This window comes from Halictus rubicundus, chromosome 13, assembly GCF_050948215.1.
Source record: "Halictus rubicundus isolate RS-2024b chromosome 13, iyHalRubi1_principal, whole genome shotgun sequence".
Classification (NCBI taxonomy): Eukaryota; Metazoa; Arthropoda; class Insecta; order Hymenoptera; family Halictidae; genus Halictus; species Halictus rubicundus.
This window is the reverse complement of record NC_135161.1, coordinates 4,110,490-4,138,028: the sequence shown is the minus strand read 5'-3', so window position 1 is coordinate 4,138,028 and position 27,539 is coordinate 4,110,490. Positions and strand designations below refer to the sequence as shown.

At 41.6% G+C, this 27,539-nt stretch overlaps 2 protein-coding genes across 13 annotated transcripts in view; one reads left to right on the top strand and one right to left on the bottom strand.

Annotated features, from left to right (window-relative positions):
* The window catches only part of Sirt1 (Sirtuin 1), a 9,983-nt gene extending 1,709 nt beyond the window's left edge, over positions 1 to 8,274 (top strand). For 2 of the 4 annotated variants that reach the window (XM_076799054.1, XM_076799052.1), the window contains exons 5-10: positions 141 to 348; positions 609 to 767; positions 1,342 to 1,618; positions 1,717 to 2,522; positions 2,651 to 2,971; positions 3,774 to 8,274. In XM_076799054.1, coding sequence (XP_076655169.1) covers positions 141 to 348; positions 609 to 767; positions 1,342 to 1,618; positions 1,717 to 2,522; positions 2,651 to 2,971; positions 3,774 to 3,874 — 1,872 coding nt within the window. In that variant the 3' untranslated portion in view covers positions 3,875 to 8,274. The remainder of the gene's footprint in view (positions 1 to 140; positions 349 to 608; positions 768 to 1,341; positions 1,619 to 1,716; positions 2,523 to 2,650; positions 2,972 to 3,773) is intronic. The other 2 variants (XR_013083247.1, XR_013083248.1) reach the window with 2 other exon arrangements.
* Positions 5,789 to 27,539, bottom strand: Mask (multiple ankyrin repeats single KH domain). 9 transcript variants are annotated; one of them, XM_076799047.1, is made up of 29 exons: positions 27,182 to 27,539; positions 23,714 to 23,864; positions 23,418 to 23,626; positions 22,575 to 22,722; positions 22,155 to 22,435; positions 21,787 to 22,072; positions 21,328 to 21,629; positions 20,994 to 21,209; positions 20,253 to 20,906; positions 20,052 to 20,175; positions 19,374 to 19,960; positions 19,087 to 19,284; positions 18,807 to 19,017; positions 18,271 to 18,741; positions 17,839 to 18,174; positions 17,577 to 17,768; positions 17,096 to 17,461; positions 16,766 to 16,920; positions 16,462 to 16,637; positions 16,218 to 16,350; positions 15,254 to 16,002; positions 14,387 to 14,704; positions 14,011 to 14,205; positions 13,771 to 13,918; positions 13,459 to 13,666; positions 12,248 to 13,167; positions 10,812 to 12,089; positions 10,526 to 10,717; positions 5,789 to 10,307 (listed from the first exon to the last, which is right to left on the bottom strand). In XM_076799047.1, exons 1-29 carry the CDS (start codon positions 27,383 to 27,385, stop codon positions 10,284 to 10,286), a joined length of 9,432 nt encoding a protein of 3,143 aa, XP_076655162.1. In that variant the 5' UTR covers positions 27,386 to 27,539; the 3' UTR covers positions 5,789 to 10,283. The 9 variants fall into 9 exon arrangements, with proteins under 9 accessions (XP_076655162.1, XP_076655163.1, XP_076655158.1 ...); XM_076799048.1 differs by having other exon boundaries at positions 23,720 to 23,864; XM_076799043.1 differs by having other exon boundaries at positions 23,418 to 23,864.

The window sequence follows — 27,539 nt, the reverse complement described above, 5'->3', positions numbered from 1 at the left end:
TACAGAGAAACCATGGAAGCTTTTTTATTCAAACTTGTCTTTTTCCTCTCCTCTCCTCTCCTCCCCTTTCCTTTCCTTTCACGATGTTGGTTCGAATAATTTATACTTACTTTATATGTATATTGTGTATGTTGTTGCAGGCAATGTTTGATATTAATTATTTCGGTCAAGATCCAAGACCGTTTTACAAGTTCGCACGAGAAATTTATCCTGGACAGTTTAAACCAAGTCCATGCCACAGGTTCATACAAATGCTTGATAAACAAAAAAAGCTGCTCAGAAATTATTCACAAAATATTGACACGCTTGAGCAAGTAGCAGGCATTGAAAATGTAATCGAATGCCATGGTATGTATACTTATACAGACGTGCGCGCACATATACCTACATACGTATAGATGGTACAACGGACGAGTATGTGTATCAAATATTTTAAGGGGTGAACGCAGAATCACCTTTTTAAATATTTAACATATGTAATCTTCGTACCCTGTTGTGTGTTGTGTATAGTGCGTGCATATGTATAGATATATGATAGTGAGTCATCACAGTTGGTGATTTTACGACCAAATCAATTATTTATTAAAAGTGTATATTTTACGTTCAAGGTTCGTTTGCAACGGCGTCTTGTACAAGATGTAAATATCAAGTGAGAGCCGACGATATTAGAGAGGACATTTTTGCACAGAGAATACCTTTGTGTCCGAAATGTAGAATAAACGCTTTACCACCTATATCGGAGTACAATTCTAACGAGAACTATAGAGGTAACTCGAACCGTATTATTATAACTGTTCGCGTCATGTGTACTATACAAGTTGTTATTCAAGTTGTTAATTTGTTAATCGCTTGTCAATTTCTCTAGTACAAAGCATTAGCTACCTAGTGATAGTTTTTGGAATTAGTCTTTGCTGTAGCGCGTCGCGAGTCCGTGGCCATGAGAGAACATTATCTGCTCTTTGCGGAATACGTCTTCGCTATATGTGATGTTGCCATTTACTCTGATCTACGCATAAGTTGATACAACAATTGTAACTCCGAGTAAAACCTTGGCTTGTTTATAAGCGCACATAAGGTAAACTTTTAACTGTAAAGTTGCGTCATGTTAGTTACCCGTACGTGCTGTTTAGCCAGATTTCTGAGGCGTACCTTGATTTTCCGTTGAATTTACTTTTGAAATTCGAAGAATAGGACGCGCGTTGTCGTTGTCGTTGTCGTCGTTATCGTCCGTTATCGTTCTTTATCGTGTGAAAGAAACCGCGCGCAATCTGGTACGGGCAGCGGAACTGAAAAGCGACAAGTATCCTCTAACGAACACGAAAATTCATTTCTAATTTACAGATTTGGTAACGCACGGGATCATGAAACCAGACATCGTTTTCTTTGGCGAAGGACTTCCGGATGCTTTTCACGACGCAATGGCCAAAGACAAAGACGACTGTGATCTCTTGATCGTAATCGGATCATCCTTGAAAGTTCGACCAGTAGCTTTAATACCTTCTTCTATTCCGTCTCACGTTCCACAAATTCTTATTAACCGTGAATCGCTGCCGCATCTCAAGTTTGACGTTGAGCTATTGGGCGACGGCGACATCATTATAAATCAATTGTGTCACTTGTAAGTGGCGATTGCTTGTGTTTTTGAATCTTGAATCTTGAATTGTACGAATCTACGCATCTATCGACTGTATTCTATTCTATTCTACCTTCTTGCAGAATGGGTGACAGCTATAAGGAAGTGTGTTGGAACGATGCGATTCTTAAGGAGGCAACGCAAATTTTACCGTTACGCTATTTGCCGGAAGACTCGTGGGAACAGAGTCAAGACACAACAACGAACACAGTGTTGTCTCGAGATAGCGTCGAGAACGATTTCAAGACGCAGCACGCGTACTCCCTCGAAAGCCAGGATACGATTCAGCAATCCTCTGAGAACACGAGTGTCTGTGTTTCATTGTTTCGAAGCGATCGCGCCAATAGTACGGAAGAGAGGTTCGACCTTTTACAAGAGAGTCCAAAGAGACGGTTAGGCGAGTCGAGCGAGGAAAGCAGTCCGAAGAGAATAAACTTTGGTGCTCGTTCTACATTAGAGTTCGTGCATGCTCGCTCGTCCACGTTGATAACGGAGAATTCAAATTGTTCGACCGACTATAAAGTTCGTGTCGTGTCGATGGAATCAATATCGAAAGATCATGGGAAAGTCTATAATTTGGAGGAGTGTCAGGTATGTCCGAAGCTGGTCGAGTTCTCGTCGGAAAATACAGAATTAGAATCGACGTTGAAATCAAACAGCTGCATCGAGAACGCGATAGCGTCTGCCACCGGAGTCGATAAAATGAACTTCAAGCCGCGACAAGCATCTATCGATTCCGCGTTGGATTCTGGGCTTGGCGACAGTTGCAACAGCGTCGACAGCAGAGATGAGAAAAACGACGATAGAAAGAAAGAGTTTAAACATGGAAGATTAGGAAGGCACTATTGGCAGTCTAAACTGCGAGAAAGTCTTGCTACGAGGTTACCAGGTACACTGCTGCGTCTACTTTTTCATCTTTCCACTGTTTCTTTTTTTTTCTCTACTTTAATTATGTTCTCGCGAAATTACGTATGGAAACGCGTGTACTATTCTAAATTTCGGTTTATTTCTCAACAGAAAATTCGTACTATCAACTAACACCTGGAAAATATATCTTCCCTGGAGCGGAGGTGTACTCGGAGCCCGAGGATTACGATCAATGTACTGTCTCGATCAATTCTGAAAGTTCCGAAAGCGACACTGCTTCATCGTCTGCGGAAGAAGACGAAGAGGAGGAAGAGGAGGAGGAGGAAGAGGAAGAGGAGGAAGACGGCGAAGAAGAGGTGCCGGAAGGGGACGAAGACAAGGAAGCGAAGGAAGAGCAGGACAAAGATAAAAAGACGCGAATAGATTCGCCGAAAGAAGAAACGAATCAAGAACGCGAGTCGAGGAGAAAAGGTATGGCAATTTCCTCGTTGGTTTACCGCAGGCATGTCAAACTCTTTTACCACCAAGGGCCTCATTAAGTATTAAAAAAAGACTCGAAATAAGGTAGAACACATTTTTTTTATTAATATTGCAATTTTATCCTACATAATAATATACGTATAAAACACAAAAATGAATTATACATATGTATAATTGTAGTTTGATTTTTGAGAGTTAAGACCTATTGCTCATAAGCCAATGCACAAGAGAGTATGCACAATCAGGGCTCAACTCTCGAAAATCAGACTGTAAATAGGTCGATGTATATAACACACGTGTGTATTTATAATTTTAATTTTAAGAAATCCACTGTTGTCAAAGGTTAACCTCTTAGCTTGTACGCTCGAGTTAATTCGAGCGCGCTAAACAGGCCAAACTGTGCACACTCGAGATAATTCGAGCGGCGTTGTATTTTATGCTGCTATAATTTTTCACACTCGAATATAATCGAGAATTGAAAATAACAATGTGAAAGCAAAGAAAAATAATCGTTTTATTGATACTTATCATTTACATGGGATTGTAAGCAATAACACTTATTTATTCAAGAATAAAATATATCCTTTTTCCATGGAACAAAAGCGCAGTATATCAAAAATTGATATTTTTTGGCCGGTTTTTAAAAAAAAACTGTGCGTTAAGGGGTTAAAAAACCATATAGATTATCGTTTTGGTCGGGCCGCGTGTTTAACATGCCTGGTTTACTGTATGCGTGAAAAGTGTGGAGATAATTCGATCCTACCCTTGTAATACTGATATCTGTGGCCAACAGGAAAGAACGACGTATCCTTGGAAACCAAAAGCGTCAGAACCAACGTTGACACCGTGAACGAGGAGATAAAGTGGACGACAAATTGCTCTTACAGTGGTTAATTGGAAAGTGCATGCGAAGGGCAGTGAATCTTGGTTCGTGTTACCTTTGTCGAACTTTTAGGCCCAACAAGAACAAGGGAGAAGCTTGTTGTTGGAGAAAAAGAGTGCAATCCTTGGCAGTTGTACAGTGTATGTGTCTATAAATACGCGCGAAGGTACGGCCGTTTATTTTCCCAGAGAACTCATCTTTCGTTGTCGAACGCGGTGTTCTGCGCATAAACCGATAGAGATTGAACGAATTGCGATTGTGATTACACACGCTGTTGTGAATATTTTTTATTCGAAACAGTATACGTATCCTGATATTTGATAAAAGCACGAGTACAGTTTTAGAATAGATCTCCCACGTGAAAAGAAAATCCAGGTTCGATTCGACAAGTTTGCAATATAAGGAATACAATTGAAAGCTATCCATGACTTCGATTCACATTCGTTGTATTGCGTCACATCGGTTCGGTTCGGTACGATTCACACTTGATTAAAGATATAAACGAAATTAGCGTTCTCTTACGAACGGACGTGTACACGATACGATAGGACGGTGCCCTCCCCCTCCCCCTCCCCCTGTTCGTTCGTAAGAAAGTAAATACGTTAGGAAATAAAGTTAATTTTACCATAAATTGTAAATATTCTAGCGAAACTTGTAGATTAATTGTTCGATGATATATCTCGTGCAATCGTAGGGAAACCAATGAATTCTGGAACGTCGGAACGTGTTCGGTTTCCTTGTCGAAGAAAAGGTAGATATACAGGGTGTCCCAAGAATGTTGTACTTCCTTGAAGGAGGTGATTTCCGGGGTCACTTGAAGTAACGTTTTCCTTTGCGAAAATGTTCTCCGCGGCTTTGTCAAGAAGTTGTTAACGAGAAACACGAACCAATCAAGGGCGCGGCTACAGTGTACGTGTTTTCCGTTAATAACGAAGCCACGAAGAACATTTTCCCAAAGTAAAAAGTTACTTCAAATGATCTCACGAATCGCCCCTCTAAAGGAAGTGCAACATTTTTGGGACACCCTGTATATATATATATTGGGTCCGCGAATAACGGAATACGAAACGAAAGTGAACTTACCGATAGCCATTTTACTTTTGCAAACCTCTAGATAGGCGTAAATAGTAATATGCAGTGATTTCGTTTTGAATCTGTCAATTGGTTACAGACGTGGAACGATGAACGAACGCTCTATATTCGCAATAACGCAGATGCCTCTATACTATATGTATACTATATAGAGTGGTGGCGTGGCCCGTTCATTGGTCGCGGGTCCGGTATTCACTATCTGAATAGTGGGACGCAGAGTTTCCAGGAATTTCCCTGTACCAGGAGGAGAGTATTCATTTTTTCTTCGTCTTTCTTCTTCTCTCTTTTCTATTTTTTTTTTTGGGTTTGTTTTCCTGTTTTTTTTTTTAATCTTTTCTTAACCGACGATAAGAGTTAAGCAACGGTCACATACAGCAGGTGTGGTTCCCTTGATAGAATTCTACCTGGATCATCAACCGGACAAAAACAGCGACCACTGAGCTAACATAAGCCAGCACCATTGTACATAGTACCGTATTATGCTCGTGTAACGAGTAGAAAAAAGATATTGAACGGATCGTCCCAAAGGAAAGTAACCGTAAACAAGATACATGTGTACATCGTTTTCATAGACAGGAAAGGGAACGGATTAGAAAAATGGAAAAAAGGATTAGAAAACGAATTAGTATTGTAACGTTAATGCTAATGTTATTTTTACTGGCATTGTTGTTCCAATTGTAACTACGTAAATGCTGCTCCACATAATTATGGAATCGGTCTTTTGGCTGCCGCATCTACTGTTACAAAATTACTTATTACTAATGATTATTTATGTTTTGTACATTACTCTGTATACATTCGAAGCCGCAAAATAGTTTTAACTACTTATGAAGTTTCTATTTCTTTTTTCTTCTTTCTCCCCCTTTTTTTTCTCATTTTTTTTTTTTAGAAAGTTTCGTTGACAATACCCAGCGAGATACGAACAAAGTATTAATTCCGTCACAAAGTTTGTAAAGTCGATCAATGCGTTCGGTGCAGTATGGAATAGAACGAACGAAGAGCTGCGAGTATATTTACGTTAAAACATACAAGACATGGAGACATGGTGTGTGGTATTGCATCTCCCACAGAGTGGACAGGCGTGTCCGATCTATGATAATGCTATTGTACGAGTATTCTTATGAAAAAGTATATGTATACATGATACGTGTACTACACACGTGTTCGATCGCTGAGACGAGAACGAGAGGACAAGGACCCAGAACCACGAAACAGTTTAGGTATAGTTCTAAGTTAAGTTTTAGCGGTAGGTTTCAATACCGGACCCAGAAGAATTAGTCACGTTAAATTTCCACTGAATGTTTTTAGATTCGTTAGGATTCGATTTGTTTTTATTGGAGCACGGGCGAATGTACAAAAGCAATGTTGGATAGCTTGGCATTGCATGTTATTTTTATATGAACGAGAGACGGTAGAATAGAGAACGTACAGGATTAAACGAGAGAAACGAGAAGGGAAGAGAAAAGAAGAACGCGACGATCTTCGAGAAATCGCTTTCACGCGGGGATGAGAAAGCTCCAGCCCGTTCATATGGCAAAGCGATTTCGTCTCGATGCTCATCATCGCAGATATTTCTACGGAACACGCCGATTATATCAAACATTTATTGTAATTTAATCTAACACAAGGACTTGTGGGAAACTGTGGAGGAAAGCCTGGTACGCGCTCGCGTCAACGTATATGGACAAATCAGTGCACGTGTATTCGCACACGCGTGTGTATACGTACATGTATAGACAATAACGGGACTACGTGAAACGGCGCGGGGAAAATCGTTGCGATTATTAAATCGTACGCGAACCAACCGAACGTTATGTATGTATGCACGTATGCGCACGGAAATGTGTATGTTTCTACCACATGTGTGTCGAGAACGACTTGTTTGTTTTGAATCAGCTTGCTTCGCCGAGAGGAACAGAAACGCTCGATTCAAAAGAAAAAGCGTAGAGGACGCGTTTAATGTTTCCATGGAAAACTAATCGTTTCGTTGTTCGCGAATACGAACCAAGCTTATTCGATCGGATTTAAACACAGTTTATATTTTGCTATGTACAAAATGGCTTTATTTATCGTTGTCCGGTAAATCTTATCGTAACTTGTTCGGATATGTATTATGTGTTAAAACCTCCGTGTCTTTTTATTTATTTGAGGTTCTATACAATTAAGTAATTACATACACTGGTAGACAAACAGATGATTGATAGATAGATAGATAGATAGACAGATAGGTAGATAGATAGATAGATAGATAGATAAATAGATAGATAGATAGATCAATAGTTAGATAGATAGGCAGGCATAAATAGATAGAGACAAACAGACGGAAAAACATACGAATTAATGCGAAAGATTCGTACAAACGAGTAAATGTCGTATATTACACGCATATATGAATATGAATATGTGCAAAAATATGCACGTGCACAAATAGTATATATATGGGTGTACGTATACATGTGAAAATGTATAAAATGTTGATTTCAATCGACGTTATACAAATTTTCCATTTTCAAACTTGATCGCTGTTGCTGACGCGCCCACGCGCACTCCCCGCCTTCCCCTTTCTCATTCTCTCTTCTTTCTCTCCCTCTGGTCTCTCTGTCATTCGACTGGATGCGTCGATAGGAATTACGATTGTATTATACAAGTTTTTCAGAATGCGAATTACTTCTTATGTGGCTGGCTACCGATAAAAGACAGATCGAACATGTAGAAAATGTGTTGTAAAGATTTCCGACAGCATCGTTGTTAACGTATGTATATGTATATGTATATAATCAACTGATCGACGAGTATGTTAATAATATATACGTATCGCGCACAGTTGATTCAGAGAGATGCACTAACTTGCAAAACGTTTGACAATCATACCAACTTTCTTTCCTTTTTCTGCGATGCTGATTTTCTGTATAAATATGTATCACTTGTAAATATTTATTATTTTTACTGTATAATGATTCGCGAGTTTCTATCGTATCAGCTGAACCGGTCAGTGACAATGTGAAACGTTCCTGTTTTGTAAATTCTGCTTGCCTCCCTTGCAACTTTGCGAACAATCTGTTTTCATCCTCCTTGTTAATATTCAGCGATTTCTAATTTCTCACAAAAGAAAAGAACAGAAAAATTGTTCACTTGTTTAGCCGATACGAAAGAATGAGACGCAGAAGCTCTGAGTTTTTTTTATAATTTGTTATTTAATGTAAAGAATGTTATAAAAATGTTCTCTATTTTAAACGTTATAAGTTTTGTTTTCCTTTTTCTTTTTGTATTATTAATGTGTAAGCTTATCTCCTACATTAAACGTTTTCTATAATACAAACGTGTTTTTATTGAACCACCGAAAACAACGAAGAACCGGAAACACCGGAACATTGAGGTTCTCGATCAAGGCGTATTCGTCGGATCGGTGTGGACATACCAGCAAGTTTCGGATGAAAATAAAATGAAAGTAGCCGAAAGTAGGGAATAACATACGTATCGAGAGCAGGCGTATTTTATTTATTTATTTATTCATTTATTTGCTTTATTGTTGTATGTCATATAATAGTTTTGTGTTGTATATCGCAATTATCATAAATCAAATTTGAAAATAGGCTTTAAATTATAACAATGTATCTTAGAGAATAATTGAAGCGTTCCCTGGAATAATAGATCAAAAGCTCTCATATAATTTTCACGAGCTTCATCGAAACTTACGCGTAGGGGATCGTTTCAATTATAGTATCGTCGCTATGTATTGAACACTTGTCGAAATCCCCACCAAGAAAGATTTTCAAATGTTCAATCGAAATGAACATTTCTTATGTATGTATATCGAGTGTTTATCTAGAATATTTAATATATCGTACTAGTCCAGCCGAACAGCAGGTGACATTTTCTATTTACTTTTACCTTTCATTTCCTATAATTACGTCTTGTGTAATAATAACCATAATATAATAATAAACATTATTACCACCACAGCAATAATAGTATTATAATAGCACTGTTTCTAGGGACGCGCGGAGTTATATTTACGTGTCGGCGGCCCACTACCTGTTTAACAATGAACAATATTCATTGATTCGAATAGGATTCGGTATACATAATGTTTAATGTATTATTAGTACAGCGCGTATTAATTCGTGCCACCATGTCTTCCACTATTTTTTTTTTCCATTTCCGTTTCGACGCTTTCATTTCGTTCAAGATTCAAGAACCAAGATTCAAAATTCATAATTCATATACGAGAGTACGTCGACGATGTCGAGGGTTTGCTAGTTGCACTGTTTCGTCTGAGTAGACTTTTGATCGAGTAGAACCTGCTATGACATTGTGCAGACTTGTTTCGTTACGCCTCCCAACACAAGTACCGCATTTATCGCGTTCTTTGATTCAGGGCCTCGCTTACAACAACACGTGGACCAGACCGGCCGACCGATATGTTTGTCATTTTCACAAAGGACAACAATGCAGAATGGACCAGAAGCTAAACGAATGCCGGAAGCGAGAATCAGCTATCTCTGATCGTATCATACGTATGTATGTATGGCTTTGTCTGTATACATTCTCTCCGCACCCATACACGCGTGCGTGTCCGTATATATGATAAATGTTGTAGAAATTGTTCGCCACGTTAGAGATTCGTTGGATGGTTGATGGATTATGTCGACGATCATCTTTGGATGATCCAACAAAATCAGCGAGCAACAAAACCGTTTCGTTCCGATTTTTGCTAAGCATAAAACCAGCATTTTTTATTGAGATCTTATTTTTCTTCTGCTTGATATCTATAATTGTCGTCGTGCGTCGTCGTTTATTATCATTACTGTGAATTCTTCTCTAGAATAAACAAACTGTGCAGTGAACGTCCAAAGGGACACTCCAATCAATTACCATAGTATACCACCTAATCGTTCATCACCATATATAACGTATACGTATGCGCGCGCGTGTACATGCGTCCATCTCTCACTGTGTGTGTGTTTGTGTAACCGTTAAAAGATCGAAGATGAATTACAGTCAACAACAAAATTTCTTTGTATCATTTTGATCTCGCAACCCTTGGAATAGAATTCTTTCAATGCCATATTTGAGAATTATTTGCATCGAGTAATCGTGTTAGAGAATACGATAAGTTGTAGTAAGAATTGACCGCCTTATTACCTAGTAGCATGACAAATAATCTTGAATTTCAGTTTGAATGGATATAATTATGAGTAGCGATGCAATTTAAGTGCCTAGAAACAACGCTTCGTATTTCAGTTCCATCTATGTTCTACTTTGACTTGCAAGTTCTGTGTTTCGGGTCGTCCAGGTCAGAAAGCGAAATTCTTATATACCCCCGGTTCAATGAGTCCATTTATTCCACGCCTGAAAACAAAGTGTTAGTATACGTACGTCTCGAAACGAACTAAACAAAATCAGAGAAGGAAAAAAAAGAAGAAGAAAAGAAGGTGAAGGAGTTTCCAATGGAACAGAACAATCGGTTCCACTGGGTGAAGTAATCAACACCGATCGCAGGTGAAACGTATTCAATCGTAGAACGGGAACAAATTGATATGTACTCCCTCGAATCGAGAGCAACGTACCGGATGTTGTTTATCTTGAACGGCATCTGGTATTCCCCAAGCCGGTGGGTCCATTTTGTTTGGTTCGTTTGGGGGTATTTCCGTTAAAGCGGGTGCTCCAAATTGACCCGGTAATAGTGTTAAAGCTGGCATTAGCGATAGCGCTGCTGCGCTTCCATTAGGGAACGGTTGTTGTTGAGCGTCTACGTGGCCCTGAATCAATCCAGAAATCATGTTTATTGTAGAGAAATTAAAAAAAAATGCCGTAGAACACAGAGATTAGACAGACAGTAACCATAATTGTTACCTGAAACGAAGATTCCATCATCTGATGAAGTTCGGCGTCGACGTTGGATATACGGTTGTAAGTGGCATTGGAACGAAACATTTGATGTCTGTCTATCCCAGGGGCTAGACCGGCCCAAGATCCAACTAGTTTCTCGTTGTTGAGCATCCAGTTGATCGAATCGGCGTCACCGCCGGGTCCCATGCCGGACGTCGTGTAGTTCTTCCAAGCCCTTTCGGTGCCAATCGGCCGCGGCACCTTGCGGTCTTCGATCTTCAGTTGACTCATTTCCTGGGCGACCTGCGCCGGCGAAGAAGGCGATATCGCCGGTGAACCGCCGTTCTCCAAGGTGGTGATCAAGTCGATGTTCCCAGGTTGAGCAGCGCTCATGTTCGTCAGATGATTTGAAAAGCCGATTTGCCCAATCATCGGGTCCTGATGGGTCGGGTAATTGTTGTGCGGCGGTGCGAACGACCAACGTGTTTGCCCGTTGCTAGAGATGCCAGAGTTTGGAGTGGCTCGCGATGGCCCCTGGTACTTTCCCATGGGAAAGTTTCCAAGCATCGCGAGATTATTCGATTGAATCGCGGAAGGCGGAGGCGGTGGTACAGGGGCGAACATGTTCGCGTGTATTCCCGCCGCCGCTGCGGCCGCGGCAGCCGCCGGATTGAACATCGTCACTTGAGGTTTACTGTTCAGATGTAAAGAGCTGGAGAAGTCGGGCGCTCTGGGGTTCAACCTCGACATACTGACGGTAGTATTTACAGAAGCGGATGGCGCTGCTATCGTTTGCGTGAAATTCTGCATGTGAGGGTGAAACGGTAGCAGAGGATGATTCTGCTGGCCTTCGTTCGGTACCATTTTCAGCAAGTTCGAGTTCACGTTAGGGTGTTCGTATCCGACGTTGTTCGCTTTGAACAATCCTACGTCCAACGTTGGCTGCGACGTCGACGGTATAATGTGCGGTTGGTGTGTCGTGTTGTTCCTCGACGTTAATTCACCTTGAAATACTGGCCTGCTGAACTGTGCTCCCATCGCTGCGCTCATTTCCATGGTTTGTTGAGGGATTACTGATCGCGCCACCGCCATATTTCCAGGCGGTTTGTTCGAAAGCGAGTGTTCGTTGAAATTTCCGCTCGTCGCTTGGAATTGTGGCGGCTGAATCGGACTGTGTCCCGGGTTCGACGATGCGCCGGTTCCTATGCTAGTTGCGCTCGCGTTGCTCGTGCTATTCGACTTACTCGACACAGGTGAACACATGGTTGTCCCGCGGTACCCAGGAGCTTTCGAGGCATCCACCTGTTCCGAAACAATCAATTATAGCCGAAATTCGATCGCCGAGAAACTCAAACACGCGTAAGCGTAAGTAAGTACTATTTATGTACGTAGTACAGGCATTTGTTACATAGTATAGTATACACATATATTGTAATTTATTATTTAGATTCGATACTAACCTGTGGAGGAACGCTGTCTATAAACTTCGACGATGACGAACCGGATGTATTCACTGAAACACCACCGCCAGCTACGGTCGCGAAATTCATACCCTTTTGAGATTCGTTCTCTCGACCACCCCACATCGATTGTTGCGTCACTTTGGTAAAAGTATCGTTGAACAACGAATATTCAAGCGGCGCGTTGTTCGCCGCTTGTTGTTGTTGATGCTGCTGCTGCTGCTGTTGTTGTTGTTGCTGCTGCTGCTGTTGTTGTTGTTGCTGCTGCTGCTGCTGCTGTTGCTGCTGTTGTTGCTGCTGTTCTTGAATCGCAGACGTGATGATCGGTGTCGAACTCCGTATTTGATGTTGCGGTTGTGGTTGCTGTTGCTGTTGTTGCTGTTGCAGTTGTTGACTCTGCGATGACACGATAGGCGGAGACGGAGTAACCCGAACCGAATTCGTACAAGTTGTAGCGATAGAATTGTCCGGACAATAAGCAACCACTGTGCTCGTTGCCGGTGACATCGCGGCGTTCGAGCCAGGTGAGTAAGTAGACTTTCCGGAGTAATGGGTAACCATGGTTGGCGGGGCAGACAAAGTAGGCAGTGGTCGGCAGTGTTTTGGAGATGTACTGACTACAGGCTGCTGAGACGAAGCTTGGGCCATTGCTGTAGCTGTAGCTGACATTACGGTGACGGCATTCGCTTGCAACGATTTCTGCTTATTTACTGTGGTGTGTGTAGCCTGCATCACGGTGGTGGATGTATGCGTAGAGGCAGTGATCTCGGATAACTTTGCTGCAAATGTTTGCGTGGTGCTTGTCGTTACAATTTTTGTTGCTCGTCCGGCCGTCATGATCGCGCTCGTATATGACATTGTCGTCTTTGTGTTCGACGACGAAGCCATTTGAGCAGCCACAGCCTGGGCACGTTTCTCGGCTACACACGCAAACAGTCGTAAACAATTCATATTACTCGTATAACTCGAGGTTCGAAACAATCTTCTATCAATATAATAACAGATTGTTTCAAACGTTCTACTTTAAGGTAATGTTGAACGGTAGTTTTCGCCTCGTTACGCGACGTTCTAAAGCCCGTATCTAATTAGTTACGCGCGTGTAATAAGACTTTCGTTTTCGCGTTACACCTTATCAACTTATTCAAAGAAAAAGAAAAAAGACACGAGAATGATTGTGCTACGTGACGACTATTATAAAGACGATACATTACCTGCGGCGACAAGTCGGGGCGCCGTTGCGCGCGGCAGGGGCGTCGGAAATGCTCCGCTGAGTTTAATAGTGGACGACGATCGAATCGGAATTAGCTGATTCACGGTAGAGACTCCAGACGTGTAACTGGATTTGTTAATTTGCGTGCTATTGGAATTCGACGTTAGACTGAGCGGTTTACTTACAGGGCCCAGTTTTGGTTTACTCGACTGAAATTGAGAGAGAAAGAAAGTTGCATTTGAAAATCGCACGACTGGATAGAGCTGCGCTACAACACAGTATTGTTCATTTAATTCGTAACGTTCGATCTTACGGCTATCGTGGAAACAGTTTTGTCCCAGGATGATGTCGTGACAACGGCAAGTTTCGATTTTGGAAGCATTTGCAATATATCGACGTCTGGATCTTTGATCAGCGCAGCTATTAATGCGTGAGCCTGTTTCGTTGCATCCGACGATCCCCTAAAATTGTCCGGATAGTTTCAATTAAAAAACAAAAAAAAGAACGACCAAACCACAACACGTATATGGTTAGAACGAGCTTGAAATCGTACTTGATAGTAATAATTCGTTCGCCTTGACATTTGCTTTGTTTATCCACTTCGATATGAGCTCCCGTAGCGCCTCTGATAGCGTTGATGTTGCTACCGCCTCTTCCTATCACCCGGCTGATAGCATTAGGTGGAACGGAAACCTTCTTCGAACGAAACGGTGAATTCATGAATCTTCCTGAATCATCGGACTGTCCCCTGTTTCGAAAATGTTTACGTTTACATCGTCTTGATTCATTCTAGTTAGACTTCTTATAAGTGGCGAATTAAAAAGATAAACTACAAGGTAAATTAAGAAAGAAAAGAAAAGGTAAATTGAAAGATAAATGTAAAAGGGAAATCGATAGAATTATGGAATTGTTTGTATCGGTTTCCTTACTTTCGCACGACTTCTTTCCATCCTTCCTCGCGTTTGCCCCCTTGTTTTGGACTTGTCGTGGAAGCGTTGGTCTTTGCGGTAGTGTTCAACGAGTCTCCATCGTATTGATTGTTGTAAGACTTTTTCCCTTTACCGGGTATGTAGGTTTCGTTGCCGGTTGCCTCGAAATCTTCCCTATCGGCAGGGTGTCTCGACGACTCGAAAACCAACTGACCTTTTAGTTTACGTTCGCTGCAATTGATGGTCGAGGATCTGGCACTCGTCGTAACGGATATCGTGGACACGGATGCTCCGTTGGCGACGCTGGTCACGATCCTTCTAAAAATTGAAATCGATTTAAACGACTAATGCGATGAGGGCGGCACATCTATATTTTCTATACAGTATAGAATATAGTTATACAATTATAGACTGCAAAGTACACGGGTGGTCCCAGAAATGTTGTACTTCTTTGAAAGGGACAATTCCTGAAGTCATTCGAAGCAACTTGTTCCTTTGCGAAAATGCTCTCCACGGCTTTATTAAGGAGTTATTAACGAAAAACACGGACCAATCAGAGCGCGGCTATAGCAGAGGGATTCCAGCTCGGCTACAACGCCCGCTGAGCGTGGCGTTGGCATTGGCTGAGTCAGGATCCGCCTGCTGTGTCCGCGCTCCGATTGGTCTATGTTTTTCGCTAGTAACTCTTTAACAGAGCCGCCGAAGACCTTTTCGCAAAGGAAAAACTTATTTCAAATGACCTTGGGAATCATACTTTTCAAAGAAATACAACACATTTTCGGCTCACCCTGTAGAGTATAGAGAGTGTAGCATAAATCAAATGTAATAAAATCTACTAAAAATACGATAGTATCCCATTCGACTTACTTCTCGGAGGTATTATTATTTTGAGATTTAGTTGGCGTGATGGAATTTTGAGTCAACGCGTTGTTGCTCTGAGCGATCACGGTTTTCGGTGATCTCTGCGGAGACGTGTCCTTCTCGTTGTTGGCAGGGCTGTTCGTCTTCTTTTTCTTCTTCTCTTTCTTTTTCTCCCTAGCTTTGACGTCGTTGCTGCTACAGCTGCCCTGGCTGTTCGCATCGATTCCACTGTCTCCTTCTTCTCTGTCGGGATCTTCCGGACTTCTATTAACCGGTGACGGCATACTGTCCATCCTCTCGGAACCGTCGCCAGTTTCGTGTTCGCTGTCGTCCGCTCTATCGCACTCCTCGTCGCCAGACTTCTTTCCGTTCTCCTCCTTGTCCTCGTATGTTCCTTCGTTCTTTTTATACTCCTCGTGCAATTTTCTCTTCTCCTCCTTTTTCTCGAGCTTCTTTTTTTTCTTTCGTTCCCGTCTACGAGCAGCCGCTGCTTTCTTCGATTCCTCCCTTGTTTTCTCCATATCCAATTCTTCCAACAGTATTGTCGCGTTTTTATTCGCTTTCGCTGCTTGAGTTTCTTTCGCTGCTCGAATTACTTTCACGCATTCCTGACACTTTTCGAGAAGTTCTTTGTCGCTTATGGTGGCTATGTACCTAGTCATTTCTTGGTCACTTGGGAATTGAGTAACGTGATTTACCATCCATTTCACTACTTTAATATGTCCCTTGCGGAAGGCAGCCATTAAACAGGACACCTAAATTTCATCAAGACACAACAAACAGGCCTACTTATCAATGCATCCTAACGTAGTATAATGGTATAATAGGGCGAAGCATGCCTCGGGTTATAGCGCGATCGAACGAGGCTAGCCGAGAAATAAGATTACTGAAGAATAAGATTACGGACTTAGACTAGACCAGGACAGGCCGTCGATTCGTTTTTCGGAGTACATATCTCGATAATACGTACTTTACGATTATCTTGCGAGTCGATATCCGCGCCGGCATGGTACAACAGATCAACGACGTTCAAATGTCCACCATTTGCCGCTAACCACAACGGACTGTTTCCCTTCTTATTTTTCACCTCCACTTGTGTCCCTCTGTAACATGGCCGAACAACAAAGAAATTTTATGTATTTGTATTCGGAGCTCGTCGTTGGACGACCAAAGAAATATGTGATGTCAAAAACGTAAGTCAAGTAAAAATCTACCTCGCCAATAGTAATTCTACGAAACGGCAGTGTCCTTTGTCGGCGGCGATAGTGAGAGCAGTGTCGCGAGACGATGGAACAGGGGTGGCGTTCACATCTGCTCCCTTGGTAAGTAAAACGCGTCCGACTTCTACATAACCTCCACTTGCAGCTTCCATTAACGGTGTTAAACCAGTCTGCGAATAATATGGACATGTTTCGATGCGACATGTACGTTTACGCTATTCTTTTCTATTTCCGTCAACGAATCGATAAACAATTCGTCGGGATCCGATATCGAGAAACATTTTCTGATGGTATTTACCTTAGCACGATGTTCGACATTCGCTTTACGATCGAGAAGAAGACTGACTACCTCGTGTCTTCCTTGAAAACACGCCAACGTTAACGCTGTATTACGATTCGTCTCGATTTGAGCGTTTATATCACTGCCCATGTCAAGCAACAGCTTCACCGCCGCTACAAGTTGTGTCGTCAATTATTATTAGGTTACCATTCTAGCGACACATTTTTTTCGATGTACAAAAATCATATTAACAATCGATGTAACAACGAAACGTTTTAGAATAAATATGTATATGTATATACATATACACACACACACACACATATATGTATATATATAAAGACGTACCAACATGACCGTTCATAGCAGCAAGCATGAGCGGAGATATACCTAATTTTGAGCCAGTCCTGGAATTAATTTCAGCACCATGACTGAGAAGAAGCTTTATTATATTAACGTAACCGCCGGATGCTGCCAGGCTTAAAGGTGTGTAATCAGAAACGTTACGATGTTCCTTATTGGCAGCTCGATTAAGTAAAAGCTCTACCACTTCGTATCTACCGCCGCTACAAGCAAGAGATAAAGGTGTATCCTTGGTACGTTCGGACTGAGCCTCTATATCAGCCCCGTGATTTAAAAGGATCTCTACGACTTTATGGTGTCCAGCTGTCGCAGCCAATATAAGCGGAGTGAATCCCTTTTTGTCTCTATGTTCTGAAAAATTCAATGAAATTGGATTGAACCGATTCGAACGCTTAACGTTAACGTTACGAACGTTTCGAGCAAACGAAAATCAACGTAATCGCCTGTTGTTGCTTGAAGATGTTACCTATATCTGCGCCACGACTCAACAAAAGTTCGGCAAGCTCCACGTGACCGCCGGCGCACGCCAAAGTTAAAGCAGTATCGTGATTACTGTCTGTTTCAGAGTCCACATCCATACAGGAAAATGGTGCTGGTGGTACTTGATTAGTCGTGTAACCCCCAACCGTTGGAACGCCCGTTGTGTACTGACCGGCAACTAAAATCGCAAATCAATTATAATAATACTATCGTCCTCCCCGCTCCGTCGTTATCGACTTTCTTCTTACCTGTCGTCGGATCTAATTGGTAATTTTGAGTGGGAAAATTAGGAGTTTGTTGTTGGGTATTGGCAGTTTGTTGCTGTTGGCATGATTGTTGTTGAGGTAAAAGCGGATATCTTCCCTTTTTCCCTTTACCGGTCGCTGGCGCGGTATAAACCTGCTTTTTGTCCGAAGCAACGATAGTGGCAGCGGTTGTTGTGACCGGAGCTTGCGTTTGAGTAGCCACTTGAACTTGATTAGTGTTGCAGGCTGTCGATTGTGTGTAATCGTTCGTTTGATGGGGTATGGTATCTATTATTCCACTTGCTTCGGTTACATTTGGTAGAGCTTGCATAGGAAATGCTGAATACAGAAATATATGTTTCTCTATGTGGCACCGACTATACTATACTATACTGTACTATACTTGACATAAAATCAAAAAATATTCAAACTTACTTATTTGCGACGATTGAAGTAGTAACTGTGGTTGGAAGCGGCACCGTAAACCTTCGAGATATCCATCTTGAAAGTCTTTCAAATGTTTTAAATCTTTCAAATCCTTGAATGGTAGATTTTGTAAAGACTGCGTACTGGTTAATTGTACACCGGTCGATATGTCTGCTTGTATCTGAACACCAGCACTGGTGACTTGAAGCGAAGGCAAGGTTGGTAACGAAACAGAAGGTACCGATAGCACAGGATTCGTGAAATACTCTTGAGATGTATAAGGACTGCTCGTCTGTTGAACTATTTGCGCACTTTGTAATTGTTGTTGTTGCTGCGACGGCTGCTGCTGCAGTTGTTGCTGTTGTTGTTGCTGCGGCTGCTGTTGTTGTTGCTGCGGCTGTTGTTGCGGGTGTTGCGAATCTTTACTGTTCGAAACCTCTAACCTTTTCAGTTCAAGCTTTTCTTGATCTTCCGTCGCTACTGAAATGTTCAAAACATTTCCGAAATAAGTCATGACGATAATCAAAAAGGTCGATAATAATTACCATCAACGGTGTCGTCGAAACTGATGGAGCGAAAAATTTCAAAAGCGTCGTCCAAGGGAATATGCGTGCCATCTTCCAATTTGATTACACTTTCGCTGGTACATAGCGCCTTTGCTTTTTGAGCAGCGGCAACAAACGGACAAGCACCATCCCGATGGAGTCTTGCCAATTCAGGATCGGCCTGCTCTGCAAGATTCTGCTGAGTTGCCTGCTACAAATGCAATTCGTATTAATTTCAGAAACGTAAACGCTACAAATTCGTCGGATCATTTAAAATTACCTGATCGTGAAGATGATGTGTATGCGCAGAATGAAGATGAGACATTAATTGAGTAGGCATGAGTATGTTGCTTCCATTAGCAGTCACCGGACCAGATTCCTGTTGAGACTGCGGATGCTGTTGTTGGTGTGACTGTAACGATTGTTGTTGAATTTGGGATTGCTGAGGTGGTTGTTGCTGCTGTTGCTGTTGTTGTACCTGTTTGTATTGTACATAATATTTCCAATTACGGTATGTATATATAATAGTAATAATAATAACAAATGTACAAAAAAAGAAAAACGAACCTGAACTTGATCGAGCTGTAATTGAAGCTGTTGATTAAGTTGTTGCAGTTGATGCACCTGTTGTACTTGATAGGTATGTTGTCGTTGTTTTTGTTGGTATTGCTGTTGAAGTCCAGCCATTAACGTTGCCTGTTGCTGCTGCTGCTGCTGTTGTTGTTGCTGCTGCTGCTGCTGCTGCTGCTGCTGTTGCTGCTGCTGCTGCTGTTGTTGTTGTTGCTGTTGTAATTTTCCACCTACTACACTGGAGGTAGCTTTACGGATATTTTTCCCCTCTTTCTTCGAGACGGGCTTCGCTTTTGGGCGATCACTTATAGCTGTGTTTTGGCTAACATCGCTACTCGCGGTAATAGGTTGAGAAACAGTCATGACAGTAGGAGGCGTAGATATGCTTGGAGGACTCGGCGTAGTCGTAGAAGATGTATTAGAAGTAACCAATGGAACGGACGACGTGACAGGTATCGTTGCAAGAGAGAGTGCATTTGTTGTAGGAAAAATCTCGGGAGCTAAAGACCTACGTGCCATTTCCTGTCCAAGTTGCGTTCCTTGGAGGAAAGCATCGTAATACCGCGAAATTGCCTGACTGGTACCTTGATCGAAAATATTACTATTAAGAATATTTTATGCAACGCAATTATTATTGCCCTGAACAAAGCTCAGATAGACGAAGGATTTACATACCTGGTGATAATATATCTGATTCACTGGACTCTTCCGATTGAGGCTGTTGTTGAGTCGAGACGGAATTTCCTGAATCGGAGAACCAATGGCCTGGGCCCTTTATTTGAAGTTCCCTTTCTACCCTCTGAAATATTCATCGTTTACAATATTATCATCTTTATGAAACCCATATACATAAATTCATTAAACATATAGACGTACCTGTAACTCTTCAAGTATTTGCCGTTTATGTAAGATTTGTTCTTGTCGAGTATTTTTTCGACTTTCGGAAACATTTAAACCTGGGGTCGGCGCTGGAGCCGGACTAAGGCTAATATTCGGTTCTGAAAGGTTGGTAAATCCTCCACTGCCTTTATCCAAAATGTTAGTATCGTCTTTAGTTGCTACGATCGCTTCGCCTGCGGGTTGAGAACGAACTTGTTGCGCCTCGGCCGAAGTAAGACTCGTATCAGGCATCATGGTTACTGATCGATTTTTTCTTAACAATGACTTCTGTGTATTATGTTTAGGTTGGAGATTTTGCGCTTGCGATTGCTCTGCACTATGTTGCTGTTGCTGTTGGTGTTGCGATTGCGTCGTGGATGCTTGCTGTTGATGAGGCATGCGTTGTTGATGTGCTATGTGCTGTTGCTGTTGTTGTTGCGGTTGCTGTTGCTGCTGTTGTTGTTGCTGCTGCTGCGGTTGCTGTTGTTGCGGCTGCTGCTGTTGTTGTTGTTGTTGTTGAGGAAGTAACATTGGAGCAGGTGCAGCATTATGCGGTGCACTCATCATAATACTGTGAGGATAATCTAACAAAAGTTGTACAACGCTGGTATGTCCACCTTTTGCAGCTTCAATCAGCATCGTAGAATTATCCTACAACAAATTTACGATGCTATTGCATTCACACGAAAAATTGAACATTGCCACCACTAAATTGTTAAACTGATCGTAAAATGATACCTTTAGCTTATGAAACGGGTTTGCAGATTGTGCAAGTAAAAGTTCTACAACCGCAAGGTGACCACCAGCACAGGCCAAGGAGAGAGGAGTATGATCGTTGTTTGTAGTTTGTCTATTAACATCTGCACGTTTCGATGTAAGAAACTGAACTGTGCAAAGATGGCCAGCTCTGCATGCCTTCATTAACGGCGTCCTGCCTCCTTCGGATTCATGTTCCTACGCATTAAGACGTAAGAATTAAGAAACATAGTACATTGGGGGGTCATAGAGAGTGCTCGTTTATAAGTATTCTTTAATATAACGATTCGAACGATTATAACGATCGAAGACATACTAAATCAGCACCGAACTGAAGTAGGAGATCCGCAACATCGGTATGCCCGTTTTCACATGCATACGTTAACGCTGTATCTCCTGTTTGTGTTTGAGCATGAACATCTGCCGCGGATTCGAGTAAATAACGAACAAGTTCCAGGTGACCCTCTTGCGCGGCTTCCATTAGAGGAGTAGAAGCACCCAATTCGATGTCGGCTCCTGCTTTAATTAGAAAGTCTGCGACTTCTAAAAAACCACCACAGCAAGCTAAAGTAAGCGCTGTTTCTTGAGTTTCTTCCGTTTGAGCATTGATATTCGCTCCTGTATGTAGACCATGGAAAATAAAGATTTCATTATTATATTATATCATAGCATATTATACTATACATTACATTAAAATTATAATTATATTACATGATATACTCCTACTGGGTGAACAGATCAAGAATATTGTAGATCAACAACCCCTGTACAATACCTTGACTTAGAAGTAAAGCAACCATTTCTTCGTGACCTTCACGCGCTGCTTCCATCAACGGAGTATAACCTTCGTCGTTTACTTCTTCGATATTCGCTCCCCTCTCGATCAAAAGCATTGCAAGATCAACGTGACCTCCGCAAGCAGCCAATGTTAACGGAGATTCAAAACTGTCTGTCGGCATATTGACTTGCGCGCCCGAATCTAAGAGTAATCGAGCTACTTCTACATGACCATCCATCGATGCTTCCATAAGGGCAGTGTGCATTTCATCGGTTTTGTGCTCCTAGAAATTGAGATGCTTGAAATCTCGTTGATACGAAACATATAGTTAGGACATGGACAAGACAAGTAGCATCGAAAGATACCTGGTCTGCACCAGCTTCTAACAAAAAGCGAACCATTTCTAAATGTCCTTTATAGCAGGCCAGTGTCAGCGCAGATTCTTTAAATTCATTGGAATGAGTATTAATTCCGGCGCCGTGTTGTAGTAAGATCTTAGCTACTGGAACATGTCCAGCACTGGCTGCTTCCATTAACGGTGTATGACCATTCTCATTGTGATCCTCTACATTGGCACCCGCTTCTAACAATACTCGCACTACCTCTTCATGACCACCCGCACAGCCATACATAAGGGCAGTATTACCTAAAGATAAGTACAATTGTTTAACTTTTATGTGTTTATGTATTTCTGCAAGTGGATGGGATAACCAGTTTTTATATTACAAACAATCCATGATATTACTTTTTCAACAATGCCATATTATTTCTGTCAAATTTTATACCTGAAGTAGATTGAGAATTAACATCAGCTCCGTGAGCGATAAGCAAGCTTACAACATCCACATGCCCTGCACTGGCAGCTTCCATTAAAGGGGTACAATCCCCCTTTATACCACGGTCCTCTACGTTTGCATTCATTGCCAATAGTACCTGTTTGTAAAACAAATTGCTCGTCAAGTTACACGATTACCTTCAAACGTGATTAAAACAAAATATCGACTTTATAATATACAATAAAATATATATTACAACATTTATATATAATAATATATTCAAATCGATCAAAGAAAGCAATCAAATATCGAATTAATCTCTTCGCGACAAAAACAAGTACACAATACAGAAGCGATACAAAATAGAGATAACAATATATAGAGATAATAAATATTTGAATGGATACAAATACGTTTCTCTGTTAAAGAGGAATACTCTGTCTATTCAAATTCTTTCTAGCTCAAATATTAACCCTTTGCGGACAGGAATGCTGCCTTTGAGACAGCAAAAAAATTATTCTTCTGAAGCAATATCACATATATTTTCATGAAACATAATAATTTTTTGCTCCTTTAACACTTAAGAAAGTAGATGCACTAAAGGTAGTTCTCGTCCCCAAAAAGTTAAAAGGTTAAAAATGTTTCTTTATATATGATCGAAAGAGAGTACAAGATACATTATGTAAAGTAACTATCCAGTTTTTGGCAGACAACAATCTATTTACATGGTATATTCTTTAAATATTGCCCTGACCTCGATTCCACGTTTATTGAATATTTCTATTGCATATTTTCAAATAAAATTTTCTGCGAATACCAAAAAGGAAAGCAATACACGAGCAAGTTTCCAACCTGAGCAAGTTCGTAGTAACCAGCTGAGCAGGCGAGAGAGAGCAAACTCTCTCCCTCCTCCGTAGTCTCGTGAACACTGCGTCCTTCCGTTAATAACTTCCTGACAGTACCGACGTCTCCGTCTGTGCAAGCCTCTACTAGAGAGCGTTTTTCGTTTTGTGTGCGTGGATTATCGCTGCGCATTCGAGTTAATGCAGCTGCTGCTTCATCTAATGCACAAGAAACACTTGATGTTAAGCGACGGAGCACTTCGTGGTCAGCCAAGTGCTTTCCATCGCCTGACGACGACAACTTGCCAATACCAGCTGCTTCCAATAAGGCTTCTAACCGTGCCTGAGTTTCAGGGTCCACAGATCTCTCTGGATCTTCCGGAGGCAATAAAAACTTGGATGATTCTAAATGATGACCTTCGTCTAATTCAATCTGATCAATTGCAAAACACTCCACCTGTAAGTTATAAAACAACGTTTTTCTTAGAAATTAACGTCAACACAGACATTATTTGAATACACAAACAAGAGGATATAGACGCAAAAGTAATGTATGGTTTCAATGAAGAGAGAACATAGTATCACAAAGACAAGAATGAAATATTTTCTAATTTCTCGTAAAATTTAACAAATGTCAAGCACAATTTTGTAGAGTTCTTTCGACTAAAATGAACTACTTCTAGTTTTGCATAAAGTTATTAGGGTTTTTAATCGGAGTACAATATTCTATCGTGAAAGACTGAGAATACTAGCTACGTAAGATCCAATCGTGTATCTCTGCACACATTTTGTACGAAAGACTCAAGGACAATATGAAAATTAACCAAATGAATTGCTGAGTCATTACAGTTTCAATGTTTCTGTGCAACAAGCAGAAGAAATATTTCTGAAGTAGAAAAGAATGTTTTCAGGAAAGCATTTTTAGGAAATTGAGGTTACTTTGTAAGATACAATGTCGCGAAAATACAAGAGACAGTGGCGATGGGAACTATACTCCCTTCAAAGACATATATTAGTCGTAGTCGTCAGGGTTTAATCGCAAAATCGCAAAAACGCGAAAGGAACAAAGAATGGACACCATAAAAATTTGATACGATACATGATTCGTGATTCGAAGGAAATAAACTGTGAGAATAAAAGAACGGTGGTACACGTTTGAACTGTCTAGTAAATCTGTAAGTAATTGCTAAGAGTAAGGTAAAAACTTCACATAATCTTAATCATCGTACGTACATCTCGCGTAGAGGTCATATCCTCTCGCGCGACGAATGGAAACCGATGAGACATAAAAGCAAATCAGAAGAGAGGTGAAAGTATCCTATCTTCTTTAAACGACTAAAACCGCTTGCCAGTTACTACAGAGACATAAGAACAATGTGCAGCCATTCCAAGAAGGACGAAACTGACACTTCCTTGCTACACTCTGCGTGTGTACGTACGCGTTTCGTTTGTTTGTTCGATCCAAAGTAAAAAAGAAATGGTCCTGTACCGTTTGCTCGTTTGAACACTTATCAATTAATACGATAGTTCGCACCAGAAAAGAAATCCCGAGGAAAAACTACGATTCTATATAACCGCTGCTGGTAGAATATAAAATAATATGGTGGCTCTGCTCTCGACAATTTCCACCCCACGAACACGAGCGACACAGGAGAGCCGAGCAACCGGTAAAGACGATGGCAAGAATAGAGCTGAAACAGCTCGTTGACAGTGCTACAGAAAGAACTAGTTGTTAGGATCAAGGTAGAAATACACCTATCAACGTCTAAGAAAGGTAAGTAAAGGCGACCGAGCAGACAAGCAGGCTCACGAACTCGCACGAATACGCGAGAAACGCAGCCGAGGAGAACTCCGCTGGGTGGCGCACAACGTAGTGCAAACGGACGTAAAATACACTCGCGCGCGCACGCGCGCGCGCGCGCTTCTGCACGCAAACACGCAGCCACGCACGCACAAGCAAGCGTGCGCGCGAGCAGGTACATGAAATAGAGGCACTATGACGAGATACGCGCACCCGCGAGAATATATCTGTACCTACATCACCAAGTTTACGTCGCAGACGAAATTACTAACGCACGGTAACGTCCGACACGCGAGCACGCGCGCGCAACGTACATGCATGCGTACGCGTGCGACGAAACCACACGAGCGCGCGCGCACTTGTCTATACATAGGTGTAATAAGTGACCATTTCTATAAGCATATACATACGTATATGTATACAGGCGTACACGTGCGTGCGCACACACTTGGTTATGCAGTGCAGCTAACCAGAGTTCTTTGCCCAACGCTTATGCATACATGTTTAAGTACGTACGTGTTCAATCATAGGGCATGCAAAGCTACGATACGCGAAAATAATCCTACACACATCGTCGATTTCGTATCGTGTAATTTCAATGAAGAGTCTTGTCTCGTTTCATCTCGTTTCGTCTCGTTTCGTTTCGTCTCGTTTCGTTTCGTCTCGTCTCGTCTCGTCTCGTTTCGTCTCGTTTCGTTTCGTTTCGTTCTAGATGCTATGGTATCGATGAGACGGCCGAGATTTTCATCAGCATTTGAGAACACGTAAAAGCGAGAGTTGAAAAATAAACAAACGGTTTCAAATATATATGTGTGTATATATATATATACACACACACATACGAAGAAGCAAGGCATTAATTTTTGTAACAGTATCGTATACGCAAGTTACTGTGACACTCATTTACGATAAACTATTAACGCATACATTCCTATTATATAACCTGCACGAATTCCTTTATAGTCTTTACTTTACTCTTAATTAAGACATCTAACCACAATTTGTCTCGAGACGAACTGCAAGCGACTGTTTTATGGTTATGTCACCGATCTTGTGTGATCGATGTCAAATTTGTACGTCGTATTTAGCATGAACAAATTTCTCTCCTCTAATACCGTTAAATTCTCGATTTTGTTTCCTAACATATAACTTATTCGACAGAATGTACGACTATACGCGTGTAATAGGAATAAACGATATGACATAATTTTACGCGTTCGGCATACGTTACGCATCGCGATCATTTTTACATCGATTCCGACGAATAATAACTTTACCTGGTCTGCAAATGTTTCTATTATAATCGTATTTTCATGTACACGAGAATCCAGACGAATCTAGTTGAAAAAATAATAGCATACCACTTGACAACTTTTTTTTACTCTACGCACACCGTCGTGACCAGAGTTTTTGCGCGTTGCATATGTTGTCGAATGAATATTTTGCGATGAAGCAACGAGAAAGAGATTGGCGAAGGAATAAGAAAATATTGAAGGAAAGATCAACATCAAATCGAGTAAATTTCATCGAAAGCTGGTGCGAATGTGCCCCTCCACGTACACGTCTATATACACGCACAGCTTCTATGTGTATGCACGCGACCACTCGCACAATGAGTGCTCGCGCGCGCACGCACACACGTAGAGAGAGAGAGAGAGAGAGGAGAGAGAGAGTCGGGAATACAAGTGTTCATATAAGAAGGAAGGAAGAAGAAGAACAAGAAGAAGAACGGAACGAACGAATGGAGTAGCAGGGCAAACGGCAGAGGGGAGGTGGTGGTGACTGGACGAGACGGACGACAGAAGCTACCAACGAATTTGTAGGGGTTGTGTATGTGTGTGCTCGCGAGCGAGCGAGCGCGCGCGCTCATGTGTACGTGTGTAGTGTGTGTAGGTGCGTGCATGCGTACGTTCAACCTCTCGTCGCAGCAATATCTTATCCACGACGTGGCATGCTTTTTTGACTAGATTTACCTCTGAAACACTGTCCTCCTCGCTGTCTGACGAGTCTGCCATAAAGCGTGGCTGCAACTCGGAGAAGGTCTCGGTCTCTGACTTCGTAGGACTGGAGTTCGAAGACTGGGGAGTCGACGACGTCTTTCCAATGTCGTGGTGAACGCTTGATGATTTTTCGTGCTTCTGACTATCCGAGGTCGTTCCTTGTGCTACATTCTGCATCTTTACCTTCCAGATGAATCATATGATACTAAGGTATCGTTTCCGTGTCGCAAAACACACACAGAACACTTGCTTTTCAATAATAATCTCGAGCACGATCGCCGTCATTCACGTAAGCTAACACCCGCCATTTCTACTATGGCCGACTCCGAGA